The sequence below is a fragment of the Bombus fervidus genome, chromosome 17 (assembly GCF_041682495.2).
Source record: "Bombus fervidus isolate BK054 chromosome 17, iyBomFerv1, whole genome shotgun sequence".
Classification (NCBI taxonomy): Eukaryota; Metazoa; Arthropoda; class Insecta; order Hymenoptera; family Apidae; genus Bombus; species Bombus fervidus.
Window position 1 is genome coordinate 756,228 of NC_091533.1, and position 20,325 is coordinate 776,552.

Here is a 20,325-nt window from a genome sequence, read left to right on the forward strand (position 1 = left end):
TTTTTAAATGTATTTTGAAAGTATTATTGTGTGTCAAATACTCAAAACCATGATTATAAAACTGTGTCATAAATTTGGTGGTTCAGCAGTCCTAACATTCTCATTACTTATATAAACATACTCTTTATTATTTAATGATATCACAAAATAGTTGATTCATATATAATCTCAGATTGTAAATTATAAACTAATTTTGTATTGCGAGTAATATAAAGTACAATTTAAATAACGTTCCACTTTATTTCACTCACTTTTATTGTTACATTGGTAACTCCTAAAGCAAGTTGGAGGTAGATAACAGTGAGCAATTCTTGGAATACCTACTTCTCTCATTGAACTGTCTGTGACAGCTAGGGGGGCACCACTTGCTATCGATCATATGCGAATAACCGTTTATTATTGTTTATGGTGAAGTTATAAATTTTTATATCAAAATGTGACAATGGATTATAATAAAACTTATGTAGTAAAAAAATATGTTCCATGAATTTATATGTTCTTATGATTAAAAACAGGATTATATTATAATTTTCAACATTTTATTGAAAAAAAAAAAAAAAAAAAAAAAAGAATATACATAAGCGAACATATATACATATATGTATGAAAGTACGTACTTACATACATATGTATGATTTAATCATCAAAATCTAATATTTTGTTCCTGTCTAAACAGAAACACGTGTGTACATACGTACATGTATGTAAAATGAAACTGAGAGTGTATAATTCGCGACGCGATTGACGGTACTATCTTTGAGTCAACAAACGACTTACTGTCGATTATAAATACGTATTACGAATTTACTGTTTATTATAAATATGTATAATATTATATGAATTACAATATGCTTGTGGGGTTATGGATGCTGACGATAATCCATGTGGTTATAATGAGCTGCAGTTGACTTAGTTAACTGATGCTAAACACAAATATAACAGATGTGGCAACAGTGATTGATGTAAACATAACCTAGTTAGTATGGCATCCCTCAAATTTACAAAATATTTGTTTGTAGTAGTACAAACTTTTGTACAAAAATAGTACAAAAGAATGTTAGATGAGAAAAATGAATGATGTAAGGAAGTTAAAGTTTTACATTACTTTTTTCATAAGTGTTATTTACAAATGCAAATGTATGTTTTTTTAAATAGAAATGCATATTTCTATATATCGATTATTATTATATTGATTATTAGGAATATTCAGTGTACAAATTAAAAATAGTTCTAAAGGTATTTTAACTTTCATTTTGTCAAGTGTAGCAAATGAAAGATAGTAAGAATATAAGCACAAGAATATTTGCCTTATTATTGTTTACAATAAGCATTTTTATTAAATTTCTATTTAATTTTGTTGTTATTTTATTGGATTATAATGTATCATATTAAAGACAAATGTTGAAAATATTAAACATCAAGAATACGGGACAAAAATTAATATTTTTAATATCTATATTTGAATTATTATTGATTAGAATATAGTATATTATAGAATAATATATTATAGAATATAGCATGCTTCAATTGATTAAATTTAATAAATATTGTTAACCTATCTATCTTTATATGCGTAAACTTTTCCCTTAAATATTTTGTAATTTTAATCTTTTAATTTTATCATGTTAAGTAAATGATATCTTTTGTTTTTACAGCTTTAAATATCTCTAAGTTTATCTTTGTTGGAGTTATTTTATATACAATAAAAATATAGTATACTTTTTCACTTAGACCAATTCAAATGATATATTATTTATCTATTTACTACATTTTATTTGCTTTTTGTACCCTTCCTCCTAATAAGTATAAGGGACATCCATATTCTTTACAAAATGCCTTACGGTATTTTTAAACTATGTTATCAGAGAACTTAGTTTCTATTACTTTGTTCTCTAGTTGCCTTATCAACTATCCTATTTCTAATTGCTTAAGATTTTACAGGCTTCGAGTGTTTCCAGGTTCTTTATTTCCTTTTACACTCCAGTACCTCATATTAATGGTGAATCTACACTTATTTTGTTTTTGTATCACATTTTATTTATTTATTCTAAAATAATTTTGATACTCATTATGTATATAATGATAGATTTAATGAGTATTAACTCGTTATGGTTACCATAGTTACCCTTCTATTTACAATTGAAATAACTTCTTCAAGATAGTGAACACATCTAACATATAATTGTTTAAATGAAGGTAATACATTCAAAAAACAATAATTATGTATTTTCTATTAAGATTTACATATGAGAAACAATATATAACAATAGATAAATGTCATAATTTTACTATAATTATGAATTATTTTTTTGTAATTCTACATTATTAAGACTGTAGTATATTATATATATATAATTTTTATTTATATGTATGTAGTATATTTAATGTTTGTGCATAATTAAAAATATATTTAGGATAAATTCTTGTATTGTATAAATACTTGTATAATTTACTTTATGTTAATATTAGTGATAAAGTTTCCTAAAATTAAATTTTTAAAATGAAGTGATATTAATGAAATATTAAAATGTGATAATGAAATTTAGTATGAAATTGTAAATTTGTAATGTATATATTATACACGTATTTAAACAATTTATAAAATAATAAGAAGACAGGTGCAATCTAATACTGATTTTTAAGTATCAGAGAGAATTAAAAACTAAGGGTACATAATTTTTTATGGGTAGAATTACACTATACATTCAATTAACTATATAAACATGTTTACATTAATAACATATCATACAAACAATTTGGAACATAATTTAATTTACAACATAATTTCTTTATTTCTGGATAGAAGTTTACTAACTCATCAGCAGAGTATATAAAAAAATATAAAAATGTGCAAAAAGAAACATCACCACAGTTTGTAAAGACTTTATCAAATAATATGATTACCTTGAAAGATTTAGCAGATGGTACATGGTTGTGGAGAACAATCCAAAAAGAGCATATTAAAACAAATAAAAGATGTAAGAATAAAATATTAAAAACAGGAAAGCAAGAAAACAAAATGTTAACAGAAGAAAAGGTAACATATTGTTAATTTTTATTAATATATAAATTAAATTGTAAAAGTCTCTCTTTACACAAGAATATTTTAAACATAATCTCAAGTACACATAACTTTATTTATTATTTCAATTGTAAGGATTGAATTTCCGTTGATTGAAATTCTGTGTATGAGGTAGAGCATCTTAGCCACAATGTGTGTTCGTGTTTCATATGAAGGTGAATCAATAATTACCCGTAATGCAGCTATAAATTTTATTTCAACTTTTAGACAACTTTTTTAATATACGCAATCTCCTTATTTTCTATGAACATGAAAATATTTGTTCTATCGTTACATAAGCTTTTTTGTGCCCTCAGAAGAAATAGGTTTTCAGCTGAACAGTAAGTCACGCATGTAATATCTTTCGTTTAATCTTGTAAATCGACGGTTCCTTAAATTCAAGTTTGACATATTGACTCATCCTCTGTATAATTCCGATCTCGCACCTTCCGTCTATTACCTACTTGATCTATTCAAAGTTTAAAAAGAGTTTAAGTAAACCGGAGGGCTCAAAAAGACATTACGTTTCTTGAAAATTCCATGGTATGATTACGCATTTAATGTTTAATCTACAATATTTTTTGCAAGTTACCACAGTGTCATTTAGGACACCAAATATAATTTTCTTTTTTAAGAGTTGTACAAGTAAGTTCCGGTTATGTGTCGTTGGTAAAATTTGAGGTTTACAATACCAATCGAATTGTTCTGAGTTCGTATAGAGAACTTTGCTGAGTCACAACGATATTATCACTGATTTTTTATCTCAATAATTAGTAAAGAAAACCTTAAATTAATTTTTGTTGTTCTTGATTCTATGATAGGATATTTTTTTTTTTTTATCGATCAACATGATTAGGCAAGGAGTTTTGAAAATACTGCATTTAATTAGTACTTAGTAATACTTAGTTAATATTATCAAATTAAATTTACAGATGTTTCAAATAACTGAAGCTGAAATCCCGAAATCATTAGAAGAGAAAATAGACGATATATTGAAAGAACGTAATAAGAAACCTGAGGAACTTATTAAGGGAAAGATTCATAGCAAACCAATATATTTTAAAAACTATTGTATGAATGACAATGATTTAAATTATTATGATAATACTTACCTTGAAGCAGCAAAAGAACGTATTTCTGATAGATTGCGAAAATTAGAAGAGTTGGTTTACACAATTTCTAATTACTATGTCCGTTTCCATACGTAACAACAATTTTAGAAGAAAAATTTTTATTTGTAGTTTTGATGAAGTAATAATGGAATTACAACTAGAAATTATTGATACTTATAAACAATTTCTTATAAAACCTTTGCGCCACGAACATCCAATTTTAATCATACGGGCGCCTGTTCCGTGGCATCAATCTAAATTGATGGCAGGCCATTTTATGCATTATAATTTATTTATCGGAAATGAAATATTGAGAAATATTCAAAGTTTATATTTTACCAAGTAAGTATTGCAAACATAATATTTTATAATGTAATAATTTTGTTCAAGTCTTCGTAGATAATTGTAAAAATTAAAAGCAGTGACTATAATAAATTTTTAATTCTATTGGAACATAGCAATATTTGTTGGGTATTGAATATAAATGTTTACTATATTTCTAATACACTTTTTCACGTTTATAATTTACTTATAAATTAGCAGGTAAGTACATACTCATTTTCGATCAGCACGAGTGTAATATTACAAATTTAATGTGTTGAGATTTACTTATATAATAATTATCACTTAAATAAAAAATTGTTATCGAAAAATCTAGAAATATTTTTTGTTGAAAATATATTTTATTTCAAATATTGACAAAATAATTTTTCTAACAAATTCAGCAAATTGTTAATATAAATATATATATGTATATATCGGCAACATAAATACCTATGTGTAGAATATTTTTTATCATACTATGATATTTACAGTGTTATCATAATCGGTATGTCTCATTTGAACGATGTTACTTGTTAATAGCAAAAGTGACACTCGTTCGACCTCATTTATCCATTTCTTCATTTTTCACTGCGACAAATTAGTTAAAATTAATTTGATGGACAATCAAACAAATCATACAAGGAATCGTGCATTATCGTAGTTAAGTTGGTTGAACAATTTTAAAAAATATCACGTTATTCCTGCAATTTCAACGAGTATCTAAATATGTATTATTGTTTGCGTAACTTTTTTCGATTTGAGCAATCTAATTTTCTTACATTTAATTAAATTTTATTAAATTGTTACAAGAAGTGGTAAACAAAATAAGTATATTATTAGTTAATCTATGGTCAATAACAATATTCTTGTTGAAATACGGTTTTCAAGAACTTCTGATAATAATTTGACAAAAAAATGTTTTTAGTAAAAGTTAATTAGCTTTCAATCGACAATAAACGTCAATGTAAGAAATTTTCATAAGATTGTTTTTTTAACAAAAAGTCAAGGTCATATTGATTTTTGTCGTTATTCCGAAAAATAATTTCAAGATCATATTACGATAGGTAGATGAATTCGTCATGCCACCAGGTACAACAGTATGAAATAAAAAATACGTACTATCATTTAAAAAAGTCAAGATAATCTTACACGTGCGTTTGAAAAAACATTTAATCTGTTGAAAAATTCCTAAAAGATTTATTTTTGAAGCTGTATGCTTCGAGCTTAAAAATCAATGTGTATGAAAATGATTTATTTTTTTCAGATATTATGACGTAACGATCGTTAAGCTTGAAGATCTAGGAACTATCCCCATTTCAGCAAATGAAATACAGCCTAAAATGAATTTATTATGTAATAAAGCTATAGATCAACTTGTTAAGTATTGGCTGGCTGACGTTGCTGAATTTTTTTTAGAGAAGAAATACGCTTGGTCTTGTTTTATTGAGAAACATTATAATGCATCTGTATCACTGATTGAAAAATATTTTAGAAGTGTAAATACTCTTTTATCTTTACAATTGCGAATGATGGTGATGAAAACGCTGAATAATATTAGAGATTTTTTTATGGAATACAGTAAGGGAAATTATTTTGAGGGTGATTTTGAGGATCTAATGTTTTACAAGTAAGTGATTTATTAATATAATAATATATTCATATTAGTTTTGATAATTTGTATACATAATGATCATTAAAGTTACATTTTAGAACTTCCTTTATAACAATAACAGTAGAGCCAGAACTTGGTACAAATAAATTAAATTGTAAACCGAATATTTTAGAAGTACGTGCAATTATTTCAGAATGTTTTGATAAAGTTATTAAAGTTGGGACAATGATTCCAAAAATCGAAACGATTTTATTTCCTGAATTGAAGAAACAGGAGTTCTTACTCTCCGTATCACGATATGAAGAATCGGTAAAGGAAATGTTGTAATTTTTGATCTTTTTAATATTAAACATTTTAATCTTTATATAATTTTGTGTTTCACATTTTTACTTTATATCCTTATTTCTTAAAATCTAGTTTTATACATATTGCTTTGTTTTATTAATTAATTTTTATTAATAATTGTCTCTAAGCTTGTCTATACAATTAATTCTATTTTAAATTTAATATCTGAAAGGTATTCATGCAAAAATAAATGAAATGATTTTTAAATCGAATAAGTAAGTAGAACTATTATTTATGGAATAATTAAATAGATATTACATATATCAAACTGAAAGAAATTTAGTCGGAAAATTGTCTTAATATTAATTAATACTAAAATTCTTTCGCGGAAAAGTGGCGATATTCCATATGCTTTAATTAAGTAATTGGATCATAACATTTATGCACAGTATTTTTCTCACATATTATACTACGTTATGTGTACTTAAAGCGAGAATAGAAAGAAGAAAAATTATGCGGGTAAAAAACCAGTCAGCTATATTGCGAGATTAAGTGATAGCTCACTCAACGTTTTTGTTTATTTCTAAATATACAGTATTTTTTGTTTAAGTTGGAGCGCTCAAATATCTGAAAAAATATGAATGATACGAAAATATGTTTTACACATATATTTTATAGTATCGAGGGAGACATACTATATTTTTATCTATTTGACCTCGCGATGATCTTGAAATGTTCTGTAAAGGTGACATTAAAATTTTTAAATGGGTACCTCTATTTTTTATCACATATCCTTGTAGCTGACATTCAGACGTTTTCAAAACACTACGAGCCTGTAGCGTTCTTTCGCACTATTCGCCACATATAAACTTTTGCATTCGGTAGAGCAATACGTTTTTATTCAAAACTTTCTATTGACCCATTTAAAAAAGAAAACGATAAAAATATAATACGACGTTATCTAGGAATCTACACGGCGTCAAGGAACTGTTTGTCATGGCTTTTGCAGCTGATCCTGTGTCTTCGGAAAAATTGACCTTGAGCATGATTTTCACAGTCAAGTTTTTAGTACTCATCACGAGGAACAAAAGTTTCAAAGGAACTATATCTAGGAACTAGGTGGCAAATAATCCTCTCTATTAGAAAAAAATATTTGAAGTTTCATTAATCCTTAAACTGATGTTATTTATTCGTATGTTAAAGTCAGATATAACACAAAATAACAGATCTGTTCCAATTCGAAGGGATAAGGTCACTTGCCAATGTTATAACATGCTTAGGTAGTTAGGTAGGCACCTCGATAACAGCTCATAAGAAATTTAATACGCACAAACGTTTCAAGTGGGCTATCATTTTCTCCCGTTCTCTATATTAATTGGTGTATTACTCGAGGCGACGTATAATCTCTATAAGAATTGAATTTTATGAAGAATTTGAATATTATTTCAAAATAATAAACCACTGGCTATTTTATGGTAGTTTTTGATATCGTATGATTAATTTCATATTTTACAAGCTTTATTCTTATTAGTTTTATCATTGTAACGTGAAATAAATATTGTAGGTTTTAAGTATAATCACTGATGTACTAAATGTTGTCAGTGCTCATACGATGGGTCCACAAATTTATTTGAAATGTTACGAAGATTTTTTGTACATAATCGATGGCCAAGCTGAACGAAATTTAGACAACTTTTTTAAGATTGAACCCATGCCATATCTACATGAATTTGAACAAAAAATAAAAAGTTACGATCAACTTAAAGAAGAAATTTCAGTGTTTCGTAACAAGGTAAACGTATAAATGATAAATATTTCTCAATAATGTATCAAGTTTATGTATATTTTTAATTTTAGATTCCTCTGAACTTGGTAGAAATCGACTGCACCATTTTAAATAACACTTTAAGGCAAATCCTTCATGATCTTCGCACAATTATTTGTAATTTCTTTGCAAATGAGTTACGATCCAATAATCGAGATTTGTGCTCTAATTTTGATATAATAGCGGAAAATATTTCAAAAATGCCTGAGAAGACGCAAGATGTTGTTGAATTGTACAATTACTTGTGCGAGAGTCGAGATTCGACCATGTTTAATTTAAGAAGAAAATTATTGCGTTCTGTAGAATTGATTCTATTCCTTTTTAATTATCAAGCACCCACGGATGATGACATTCATTTAAATACTCGCACCATCACATGGCCGAAAGAAATGGAAACCGTAATGGATCTAGCAAACACAAGATTAAATATGAGAAAAGAATATCTTGAGGAAGTATTGCGTATAAGAAGGGATAATTTTGAACAAAAAATATATAACATGAAATTGGCAATCGATCAATTTAAGAAGAAGGATCCACCTGTACTATCTATGGAGGAGATGGAAAACGCGGTATTGGAAATTGAACATCTTTCTAAAGGGATGGAAGAGATTAGGATAGAAGTTGAAGAGATCAATGAAGAAGAAGGACTTTTAGACATGGAATTAAGTCCATACTTGTTAGTTCCCACGATGTCAACGGTTGTCAATGCACTCGATACTCTATGGCATACGGTATTAGATTTTCATAAGAATTATGATAGATGGTTTAATGGTCCATTTTTTGATCTCGATGCCGAAGAAATTAAAGATGAGACTGATAATATCTGGCGCACATTATATAAGCTGGCTCGTATTCTTACCGACATTCCGGGTGCGCGAAAAATTACTGAAATGATTCGTGGAAAAGTGGAGAAGTTCAAACAATACATCCCACTTTTACAAATTATTTGTACTCCTGGATTACAGGATCGACATTGGAAGCAAATTAGCAAAGTGGTAAATGTGGATATAGTACCAACGCCCACAAGTTGTCTTTTTGACATGGTAGAACTGGGATTATTAGTTCATATAAGTAGACTCGAAGAAATATCGTCTGCTGCTATCAAAGAACACGCACTCCAACAAAATTTACGAAGGATGAAGGAAGAATGGACAGATGTTAAGTTTCAATTCATACTATATCGTGAAACTGGTGTTCATATATTATCCGCTGTAGATGATATTCATCAATTATTGGATGATCATATTTTGAAAGCTCAAACGATGAGAAGTTCTCCCTTTATAAAAGCTTTCGAAGAAGAGATGCAGGCGTGGGAAAATAAATTACTGCAAATGCAGGATATCATTGATCAGTGGTTAATGTGTCAAGCAACTTGGATGTATCTAGAACCGATATTTAGCAGCGAAGATATAATGCGTCAAATGCCGACAGAAGCGAAGCATTTTAGAAGGATGGATAAAATTTGGCGCAAGATCATGGCATACGCTGTCGAAAATAGTCGTGTACTTGATGCTACCGGTATGTTAAATATACTGCAAGAATTAACCTTATGTAACTCATTATTGGAAGAGATACAAAAAGGTTTAAACGAATATCTAGAGAAGAAACGTTTATTCTTCCCAAGGTTTTTCTTTTTGTCAAATGACGAACTCTTAGAAATACTTTCTGAAACTAAGGATCCACAGAGAGTACAGCCCCACTTGAAGAAATGTTTTGAAGGTATTAGTAAATTGCGATTTACTAAAGACGAAGAAATTATTGGAATGTTATCGGATGAAGAAGAGTATGTTCCACTAAGTGGAAAGATTTATCCAGCGGATGCAAAAGGCATGGTTGAAAAATGGTTGTGTCAAGTAGAAGAACAGATGAGAGCTTCCCTTCGAGACATTGCCGAGGAAAGTATTATCGCATATTTCGATACCGTTAGAGAAGAATGGATATTTTCTTGGCCTGGTCAAATTGTTATTTGTTGCAGTCAAATACATTGGACTAGCGAAGTTTGCGAATCGTTCGAAGATCATTCTACGATAGATTATTTACAGACATGTAATCATCAAATAGAAAAAACGGTCACTTTAGTAAGAGGTAAATTGGAGCCGGGTGCGAGAATAACAATAAATGCTTTGATCGTGATAGATGTTCATGCTCGAGACGTAGTACGACTGCTCATTGACAAACAAGTGTCTAACATCATGGATTTTGATTGGATATCACAACTGAGATATTATTGGTTGGACAATAGTATTTTGGTCACAATAATTACGACCTCTGTAGCATATGCTTTCGAGTACCTTGGAAATACTCCCAGACTTGTAATAACACCATTAACTGATCGATGCTACAGAACTTTAATGAGTGCATTAAAATTAAATCTTGGTGGTTCACCCGAAGGCCCCGCAGGAACTGGTAAAACAGAAACAGCAAAAGATCTTGCAAAAGCTGTCGCTAAACAATGTGTCGTTTTTAATTGTTCGGATGGACTTGATTTTCAAGCAATGGGTAAATTTTTCAAAGGGCTTGCGCAATCCGGAGCATGGGCCTGTTTTGATGAATTTAACAGAATAGAACTAGAAGTTCTCTCGGTGATTGCTCAGCAAATTTTAACCATTCAGATGGCTATAAGTTTACAATTGGAGAAATTTATGTTTGAGGGTACAGAGATTAAATTAAATCCCACTTACTATGTTATCATAACAATGAATCCTGGTTATGCTGGACGTCAAGAACTTCCTGATAATTTAAAAGTTCTTTTCCGTACAGTAGCAATGATGGTACCAGATTACGCTATGATAGGAGAAATTACTTTATATTCTTTCGGTTTCATAGACGCCAAGAATCTTGCAGAGAAGATAGTTCATACGTATAAATTATGTTCTGAACAATTAAGTTCACAAAATCATTATGATTATGGCATGCGAGCTGTAAAAACCGTGCTTACTGCTGCTGGAAATTTAAAGTTGAAATATCCCATGCAAAATGAATCTGTTTTGATCCTTCAAGCGATCATTGACGTCAATCTTCCGAAATTTTTGGCTCAAGATATTCCTCTATTTAATGGAATATACACAGATCTTTTCCCTGATACCAGTTTACCACAACCTCATCGCGATGAATTAATAGAATTAGTTAGAAATGTTTTGAAGAAACGAAATCTTCAGGACACGCCTTGGTACATGGAAAAAATAATCCAAATTTATGAGATGTTGTTGGTACGTCATGGTTTGATGATCGTAGGTCGTACATTAAGCGGAAAAACCCAAGCGTATCAAGTTTTGGCCGAAGCTTTGGGTGAGTTAGCTGGTAGAAGACGCGCTGCTATGAGAGAATTTTCAACGATTTATAAGATTATTAATCCAAAAGCTATTACTTTGGATCAGTTGTATGGTAGTTTTGATCCAGTATCGCACGAATGGAGCGATGGTGTCTTAGCAAACATTTTCAGGGAATTTGCACAAGCTATATCGCCCGAACGGAAGTGGATAGTTTTCGATGGACCTGTTGATGCTATATGGATTGAAAGTATGAATACGGTGCTTGATGATAATAAGAAACTCTGCCTGATGTCTGGAGAAATTATACAAATGTCACATAAAATGAATATGATGTTTGAACCAGCTGATTTGGAACATGCTTCACCAGCTACTGTCAGTAGATGTGGCATGATTTATATGGAACCATCTCAACTTGGTTGGAATGCATTATTTGACTCATACAAAACATACCTTAAAAATAAGTTACTTATCGAACAATATGAGTTAATTATTGAATTGATCGAATGGTTGACAGAGCCAATTCTGTATTTTGTACAGTATTATTGTAAAACATTTGTGGAAGCGTCAGATCTTCATATGTTCTTAGTAAGTAGAAATATATTTCTACTATATTTACATTAATTGTATGGTAGATGCGTTCTTAACCTCTTCTCAAATAATAGATATATATATACAGAATTGTAACATTATATATATGTATTATATTTATAATATGCAACACCTCGACGATTGATATAATGCCTGAGAATAGCAAAAAAGTTATACTATTCTACAACTTAAGCGAATTTCACATGTTCCGTTGTGCGTTATAAGAGTTATTTATTATATTGATTGAATACTTTATCTTTTTTCAAACATCTTCTTCTAAACAGCTTCTTTTTTTGTTGAAATTCCATCTTTAATTATTCTTATAATGAATCTCTAATCTGTTGTTATTATATCAATGGCATTAAAATGCTAAAAGTATAAATTGGTAAAAATTAGACTAGACTCTATAGATCTTGAAATTCAGATCAGGATTTAATATATATATATTATTATAACTATTTATTTTAGTCTTTTACAAAACTTTTCACTGCAATGCTGGATGGAGAAACACAAGTTAGCACAGTTTGGCTACAATGTGTTTTATTATTTAGTATGATTTGGGGAATGTGTTCAACATTAATGAGCGATAGCAGGAAGGCTTTTGACGTTTATTTAAGAAAATTATCACTTGGAAATGTCGAAGAATATCCTAAACCAAAAGCTTTTAAATTGACGAAACAACAGCTTTTTCCTGATAAGGGAACCGTTTACGATTGGATATATGATAAAAGAAATAATGGATGTTGGATACCGTGGATGGACACAACGTTACAAGTATTAAATATTTTAATAAGCATTATTTCAATTCTTCTTTCCTTTTTGCAGTATTACGTTATATTTGTAAAATGTCTCAAGCATAATACAAATAGGATAGATAGATTTGTGTTTCGTAATGACTGAATTGAAATATAAATGCATTATTTTCCCAAAATAATTACAAAATATTAATGTAGTCTAATAACTATTTTTAACATTAGAAGGTTTTGATATAGAAATGTTGTCATATTCATGAAGCAGTTTATTAATTTCAGAAATATTACAGTTGTTTAATATGAATAATTATTTTTCTTTTAATAATAGTTATGATCTTATTACTTATTATTATTTCATTTAATCTATTAAATTTGTGCGATCTTTTGTCGCATTACGATAGTTTATAATTCGATTATCAAATGTTATAAAAATATTTACTATAAACATAGAGAATAATTTTTCTTGGTGCTTAAAATAAAAATGATACTATTATTCTAAATATACAATCCACAATAACATTTCAAATGAATACTTTGTAAATTTCTATTTCTTTCTGAATAGATTTTACTGTAAGAGGCAAATTTAATATCAATTTATGTGTCTAATTCATCTTTTTTTGTATCTTAGGCGTCTTTATTACCGGATGTAAAATCAAATGGATTAATTATACCAACAACTGAAGTAGTAATTCAGTATTTCTTTATCAGAAATCTTCTACATAGAGCAATACCTATATTATTTGTTGGGCCAACTGGTACCGGCAAATCAGTTATTGTATTAAATTATTTGCAATTTCTACCTAGACAAAAATATATAGAGAATATTGTAAACTTTAGTGCTCGTACCACTGCTGCTCAAACCCAAGAGATAGTGATGTCTAAGTTGGATCGTAGAAGAAAAGGTGTATATGGCCCACAAATGGGAAAGAAATGCGTACTATTCGTTGATGATCTAAGTATGCCGCAGGTAGAACAATACGGAGCTCAACCGCCAATTGAACTCATCCGTCAATGGGTGGATCATGGGCACTGGTTTGATTTAAAAGATACGACAATGTTATACTTAGTGGATATGTTTCTAATTTGTGCTATGTTGCCACCCGGAGGCGGTTCCAACATGGTCACACCCAGGTTAACTCGACATATGCATATAATTGGTATCGACTTTTTTGAAGAGGTGACAATGACCAAAATCTTCTCCTCGATTCTTGATTCACACTTTGCAAAGGGATTTGTATCAGAAATTTCAAGATTAGGAAAAATGATTGTAAATGCAACGATGGATATATTTCTCAACGCGATCAAAACCTTTCTACCAACTCCAGCAAAGAGTCATTATACTTTTAATTTACGTGATTTCAGCCGGGTTATTAAGGGTATACTTTTGGTACCAGCCTCTAGAATGAAGGACCCGGATAAACTAATCAGACTATGGGTTCACGAAGTGTATAGAGTTTTCCATGATAGACTGGTGGATGATAACGATCGAGAAACATTGTTTGAAATGGTTCAGTATACTTGTTACGATCAGTTACGACAACCGCTAGGAAAAGTACTTAACAGACTATTACAAGAAGGAGAAACAATAACAAGTTCTCACATGCGTGACCTCTTCTTTGGTAATTATACAGAACCCGATGCTGAACCGAAAATATACGATGAAGTGATAGATCTTGAAGATTTACAACAAAAAATGGATTATTATTTAACAGAGTACAATATGCTTTCTAAGACACCTATGTCGTTAGTTTTATTCAGATATGCTATTGAACACGTTTCTCGCACTTCACGAATATTGCAACAAGAAAGTGGAAATGCTCTTCTAATAGGAATAGGTGGATCGGGTAGAAGTTCGTGCGCTAAATTGGCAACTAACATGTGCGAATATATTATGTATCAGATTGAAATTACTACGACTTACGAATTTTCGGAATGGCGAGAAGACCTAAGAAGGTTGTTATTACGTGTCGGATGCGATGGAAAACCTACTACCTTTATTTTTGGCGATCATCAAATAAAGGATGAATCTTTCGTCGAAGATATAAATATGGTTTTAAACACCGCCGATGTACCAAATTTATACGATACTGAAGAAAAGGCTGAAATTTTAGATAAAATGACGAATATAATGCATAGCATCGGTGGGAGAAAAGTTGAAGTTACTCCTATGATTCTTTACAACTTATTCCTTGAGAGGATAATAAAAAACCTTCACTGGATTTTGACAATGTCTCCAATAGGAGATAAGTTTAGAAATCGCTTGCGAATGTTCCCCTCATTGATAAACTGCTGTACTATTGATTGGTATACAGTTTGGCCTGAAGATGCCCTAGAAAAGGTAGCACGAGTATCATTGCAAAATGTTAACATCAGTATGGATTTACGAGAAAAATGTGTTTACATGTCTAAAAAGTTCCATATAAGTATCGCATTGGCTAGTGAAGATTATTATAAAACACAAGGCAGAAGATACTACATAACACCGACGAGTTTCTTAGAACTTATCAAATCGTTTTGCAGGCTATATGATCAAAAAATCAAAGAAATTACCGAGCAACAAATGCGGTACGAAATGGGATTGGAAAGGTTGGATTTCGCAGCAGAACAAATAGCGGTTATGAAACAGGAACTTCAAGCCTTGCAACCTAAATTACTGGCACAATCCGAGTTAAGCAATAAGCTTATGGTTAGAATAGAGCAGGATACTATTAACATTGAAGCAAGAAAGGAGATTGTAGGTGCGGAAGAAGCTTTAGCAAACGAAGCTGCAGCTGCTGCACAGGCTATAAAAGATGATTGCGAAAGCGATCTAGCCGAAGCTACACCTGCGTTAGAAGCTGCTTTAACCGCGCTGGATACCTTGAAACCTGCCGACATTAGTATTGTGCGATCAATGAAAAGTCCACCAGCAGGCGTAAGATTAGTAATGGAAGCTATTTGTGTTTTAAAAGGAATCAAACCTGAAAAAGTTCAAGATCCAGCAACTGGGCGAGTTGTGGAAGATTACTGGCCAGCTTCTATAAGGATATTGGGTGATATGAGATTTCTCGAGAGTTTGAAAAACTTTGATAAAGACAACATACCACCGGCATACATGAAAATAATTCGTGAAAAATTTATAAATGACAGAAGTTTTCAACCGGAAGCTATTAAAAAGGTTTCCACGGCATGTGAAGGTCTCTGCAAGTGGGTACGAGCGATTGAAGTTTATGATCGGGTGATTAAAGTCGTTGCTCCAAAACAAGCAATGCTGGCAGAAGCTGAAGCCGCCCTTGCCAAACAAATGGAGGCTTTAAACGCTAAGAGAGCCCTTCTTCAGGAAGTTACTCAGAAGTTACAATCGCTCAATGACGAATTTGCCGAGTGCATGAGAGAGAAGAAGAAGCTCGAAGATCAAATTGATTACTGCAAGAAAAAATTAGATAGAGCTGAAAAATTGCTAAGTGGTTTAAGCGGAGAGAAAAATAGATGGCAGGAAACAGCTACTATATTAGGTGCAAGTCTTAATAATGTTATTGGCGACGTTTTATTGTCTTCAGGAGTAGTCGCATATTTTGGAGCCTTCACGATAGAGTACAGAAATAAATTAATCGCGGAATGGCACAAATCTTGCGTAGAAACAGCAATTCCATGTGGAAGAAAGTTTAATTTTATTGATATTTTAGGTAAACAAGTAGAAATTAGAGCATGGATAATTTTTGGTTTACCGGCAGATAACTTTTCTGTGGAAAATGGAATAATTGTAAAAAACGCTGATCGATGGCCACTTATGATCGACCCGCAAAATCAAGCAAACAAATGGATAAAAAACATGGAGAAAGAAAATAATTTATCGGTTATTAAACTTTCTGATCCAAATTATGTGAAAATAGTGGACACTTGTATACAGCTTGGCACACCTGTTTTGTTGGAAAATATTTTAGAAGAAATAGATGCGATATTAGAACCTGTGCTTCTTAAAAATATTTACAAAGAACGTGGTATCTTCTATATAAAGTTTGGTGAAAATATAATTGAATATAATTCTGATTTTCGATTTTATATTACGACGCGTTTAAGGAATCCACATTATTTACCAGAAGTAGTTGTGAAAGTAACATTATTAAATTTTATGATTACACCTCAAGGACTTCAGGATCAGTTACTAGGTATAGTCGTTGCTAAGGAATTACCCGTACTGGAAGAACGCAAGAATCAGTTGATCATAGAAGGTGCAAAGAATAAAAAGATATTGGAGGAAATAGAGAATAAAATTTTAGAAGTTTTATCTGCCTCAGAGGGCAATATTTTGGAGGATGAAACAGCAATTACAATATTATCAACTTCGAAAACACTGGCAGAAGACATCGAAGCTAAACAAGAGGTGGCTGCTAAAACAGCGATAGAAATTGATAATGCTCGTAATGAATATAAACCTGTTTCGAGGCACGGGTCTGTTCTGTTCTTCTGTATTTCCGAATTGGCAAACATTGATCCTATGTACCAGTATTCTTTACCGTGGTTCATTCATCTTTATGAAATGTCAATAGCAAGCAGCGAAAGGAGTGAAGATCTAAGTAATCGAATAAAAAATTTAAATACATATTTCACAGCTAGTATTTATAGAAACGTGTGTCGTTCTTTATTTGAAAAGGATAAATTGATATTCTCTTTTGTTCTGTGTGGTGGTCTTTTACGTGCTGATAAAAAGATAGATGAAGAACTTTGGACATTTTTGTTGGCAGGCGACGTAGCTCTAGATAATCCTTATCCTAATCCTGGCTCTCCTTGGTTAACCGATAAATCTTGGAATGAAATAGTTAGAGCTACAAATTTACCTGAACTTGAAAAGCTACAACAATCTTTTGAAACACAAACGTTACATTGGAAGGCTTATTACGACTCATCTAATCCTCAGGAGGAATCTTTTCCATATCCATTCCAAAATGAGGGAGAAAATTTAAAGAAGCTAATTATACTTAAATGTATAAGACCAGATAAAATTGTGGCTGCTGTGCGAATGTTTGTTATATATAATATGGGACAGTCTTTTGTAGAACCACCACCATTTGATCTTCAAGCATGTTATAGCGATTCCAGTAACGTAACTCCTCTTGTTTTTATTCTTTCTCCTGGATCTGATCCAATGGCAGGCTTGATTAGATTTTCAGAAGATTATGGAGTACCAAAAGAGAATTTGATGTCTATATCATTGGGACAAGGTCAAGGTCCGATAGCAGTGAACATGATAGATAGAGGGATAAAAAAAGGAGAGTGGGTAGTACTTCAAAATTGCCATTTGGCAGTGTCTTGGATGAAAGAATTAGACAGAATTTGCGATGAAGTTATTATACCAGAAAAGACGCATCCCAAATTTCGATTATGGTTAACCAGCTATCCATCGAAGGATTTTCCAATCTCTATTTTACAAAATGGAGTTAAAATGACTAATGAACCACCAAAAGGATTGAAGAATAATCTACTGAGAAGTTATTTGAATGATCCCATATCAGACACAAAGTTCTTTAACAGTTGTAATAAAATAAGTGAATGGAGGAGCCTCCTTTTTTCTCTATGCTTCTTTCATGCTGTTGTTCAAGAAAGACGTAATTTTGGTCCATTAGGCTGGAATATACCATATGAATTTAATGAATCAGATCTCCGCATTAGTATGTTACAACTACAGGTAAGATTATGTATAGTAAATCCCAACTCGCAAATCCCTACCCTTTATACATAATAGAACATTTTTCATTCAAAAGAGTAAAATTCATATGTTGAAATTCTGCTCCGTTTGGAACAGAAACAAATATATTACGTATTATCTTAAATAAATTCGCTTGTTTTATATTTCTTTTGATTATAATCTTGTTATGATCAAAAAGTTACTGTAAAACGTCTAAATCTTTTTCATTATTGTTATAATAGATCAATTTGCATTTTACAATTCGAAGATTAAATTAACCTTGTATAGTAACTGTAAATGCCTGGAAAAAAAAACAATCTTATGCATTTTTTATTCATATTTATATTTATATTTATATATTTTTATTTATATTAATTCACAGTATGTAATTAACAGTAATCGATAAAGTAGTTTTTCTATTCGTCACTATGAAATACTGTATTAAATGTTAAATGTGTATATTATTATATTTTGTGGTATTACCATACAAGCTGATATTGACATGATGGTACAACTGAAAATAGTTCGACTATATGAAAAAATAAGTCCAAAATGTAAAGCGATACTTTTTCGTATAGGATTTCATTTTCGAATAAATCGACGTTGAATATACGCCAAGTACGCGTACATTTACCTACGCACGATCTCACTTACTCCTATCTCTAATGGATATTACTTCAAAGTTTGTATCGTTTTTGCATTCGAACATTTGATACAAAATTTTGTACAAAAAGATATTACTGACTTCGAAATGTACTAAAATTTAATTAAAAAAGTAATTTCTATTTTATTTATACTTTATTTAAACACATATTCAATAACGGTTAGAATTACTCACTTACTTGCTGAACATAGCATATTATCATATGGTAAATATATTGCAATCTAATCGAAGGTTATCAAAATGTCGTAAAACGTTAATGCTTAATGGAATTATATGTACATCAAACTTGTCATTAAATTAAGATACAATCGTTACAATTACTGATGTTACAATTAAAAATGTATATTAGTAGCATTTTTAATTTTGCGCCACCTTCGAATAGGTAGGAATATATTTAATTTGCTATGTTTAGTAAGTAAATGAGTAATCTTAGTCGTTATTGAATATGTGTCTAAATAAAATATAGATAAAATACTTTGTACTTTTTAGCGCATTTCAAAATCAGTAATATCTTTTTGCAGAAAATGTTTTATCAAATGTTCGGATGCAAAAACCATACAGACTTTGCAATAATGTCCATTGGAAGTAGGAGTAAGTGAGATCGCGCATAGATAAGTGTACGTGTATTCGGCAAATCGTTAATGTTGATTTATTCGGAAATTATTACACGAAAAAGATATGGCTTTACATTTTCTACTTATTCTTTCATGTAGATTCACACTCTTTTCTGTTGCACCATCACGTTGGTATCACTTTATATATTGAAGTTTCTTTTCTTTATATATTAGCTCTTTTTAAATGATTATGAGCAAGTACCGTTTGATGCACTTCTCTATTTAACGGGTGAATGTAATTACGGTGGCCGTGTAACTGATGATAAGGATAGACGTTTGCTGAATTCATTATTGAAACAATACTACAATGAGGATGTTATTACCAATCCACAGTAAGTTTTATGAATGCATCTAGATATTTATAATACGATAAATTCATAATCTATTAATTTACTTCTTTACGTTATTACATTAAATACTGTATCATTTGTAATGTATATGCGTATTTCTTATTTATATGTATTATGTTTATTCATTTCAATCCTACATCTATGAAATGGACTTCAGTTTTCAAATTTTTTAACTAAATCTTATCTTATACATACATACAA

At 30.4% G+C, this 20,325-nt stretch overlaps 1 protein-coding gene across 7 annotated transcripts in view; it reads left to right on the forward strand.

Annotated features, from left to right (window-relative positions):
* Window positions 1-553: 553 nt before the first annotated feature.
* Dnah3 (dynein heavy chain 3, axonemal) overlaps window positions 554-20,325 on the forward strand; it is a 40,928-nt gene continuing 21,156 nt past the window's right edge. Inside the window, exons 1-11 of one of the 7 annotated variants that reach the window (XM_072020609.1) lie at window positions 554-1,079; window positions 2,804-3,037; window positions 3,994-4,223; window positions 4,282-4,515; window positions 5,762-6,124; window positions 6,208-6,418; window positions 7,959-8,186; window positions 8,252-12,076; window positions 12,548-12,853; window positions 13,460-18,496; window positions 19,949-20,106. In XM_072020609.1, the coding sequence (XP_071876710.1) occupies window positions 1,062-1,079; window positions 2,804-3,037; window positions 3,994-4,223; window positions 4,282-4,515; window positions 5,762-6,124; window positions 6,208-6,418; window positions 7,959-8,186; window positions 8,252-12,076; window positions 12,548-12,853; window positions 13,460-18,496; window positions 19,949-20,106 (10,844 nt within the window). In that variant the 5' untranslated portion in view covers window positions 554-1,061. Of the gene's footprint in view, window positions 1,080-2,803; window positions 3,038-3,116; window positions 3,605-3,993; window positions 4,224-4,281; window positions 4,516-5,761; window positions 6,125-6,207; window positions 6,419-7,958; window positions 8,187-8,251; window positions 12,077-12,547; window positions 12,854-13,459; window positions 18,497-19,948; window positions 20,107-20,325 lie in introns of those variants that run through there. The other 6 variants (XM_072020611.1, XM_072020612.2, XM_072020613.2 and 3 more) reach the window with 6 other exon arrangements.